The sequence below is a fragment of the Mastomys coucha genome, unplaced genomic scaffold, assembly GCF_008632895.1.
Source record: "Mastomys coucha isolate ucsf_1 unplaced genomic scaffold, UCSF_Mcou_1 pScaffold23, whole genome shotgun sequence".
In the NCBI taxonomy this organism is placed as follows: domain Eukaryota; kingdom Metazoa; phylum Chordata; class Mammalia; order Rodentia; family Muridae; genus Mastomys; species Mastomys coucha.
Window position 1 is genome coordinate 15399277 of NW_022196906.1, and position 1056 is coordinate 15400332.

The window sequence follows — 1056 nt, forward strand, 5'->3', positions numbered from 1 at the left end:
CGAGACGGTTTCTCTGTGTAGCCCTGGCTGTCCTGGAACTCACTCTGTAGACCAGGCTGGCACTTGAGTGCTTTAAATTGCTGAGAGCTACCCCATGTTTCCCCAGGTTGGGCAGTTAAAAGCCGGACCAGCTTCAGCAAGATCTCCAGTGTTCACCTCTGCGGGCGATGCTACCATTTCGAAGGAGAGGGTGAGGTGTCAAATCTGGGACCAGGGTAGGGGAGTCTCCTAGGGGTTCTCCTTGGTTGCCAGGCTGACTAGTCGGTTCTCATAGGTGACATCCAGCGGTTTCAAAGGGACTTTGTATCTCGACTATGGCTCACATATCGCCGGGACTTCCCACCCCTAGCTGGAGGCAGCCTGACCTCAGACTGTGGCTGGGGATGTATGTTACGAAGTGGTCAGATGATGCTGGCCCAGGGCCTGCTCCTGCATTTTCTGCCTAGAGGTGAGTTGTGTATATGCAGCTGTAAGTGCCAGGCTTCTGGGTCAGCACTTTAAAGCTGCTTGCAGCCTGTGAGTTGAACAGTGTGCATTGGAATCTCAGAGCTTGGGAAATTGAAGCAGGATTTTGAGATATAGTATCCAGTCTGGGATACATAGTGAGTTTTAGGCCAGTTGGAGATAAGTGTGTGTGTGTTTGACATATGTGTGTGTGTGTGTGTGTGTGTATGTATATATGTTTATGTCAGTAAAACAAGATCTTAAGTGGTAGCTGCTTGCAAACATAGCAAGCGCTTAGGGGAGGTAGGAGAAACAGAAGTTCAAGATTTATTTCTGAAGGCTACACAAGAAGCTGTCTCAAAAATTAAATAATTAATAAGGCATTTGCCATCATGCCTTTAATCCCAGTATGTAGGCAGAGGCAGGCAGATCTCTGTGAGTTTGAAGTCAATCTTGTCTACAAAGTGGGTTCCAGAACAGCCATGGCTATTATACAGAGAAGCCCTGCCTTGAAAAACCAAAATACATATATGAATAAGTAAGTAAATAAATAAATAATAAGCAGCAGAGGTGGCTCTGCTGTTAAGTACTTGTGGCTTTTTTTTTTTTTTT

The 1056-nt window shown here is 46.0% G+C and overlaps 1 protein-coding gene across 5 annotated transcripts in view; it reads left to right on the forward strand.

Moving 5' to 3' along the window:
* Positions 1-1056, forward strand: part of Atg4d (autophagy related 4D cysteine peptidase) — a 12921-nt gene that overhangs the window by 1423 nt on the left and 10442 nt on the right. For all 5 annotated transcript variants that reach the window (XM_031346203.1, XM_031346204.1, XM_031346207.1 and 2 more), the window contains exons 2-3: positions 107-190; positions 275-448. In XM_031346203.1, coding sequence (XP_031202063.1) covers positions 107-190; positions 275-448 — 258 coding nt within the window. The remainder of the gene's footprint in view (positions 1-106; positions 191-274; positions 449-1056) is intronic.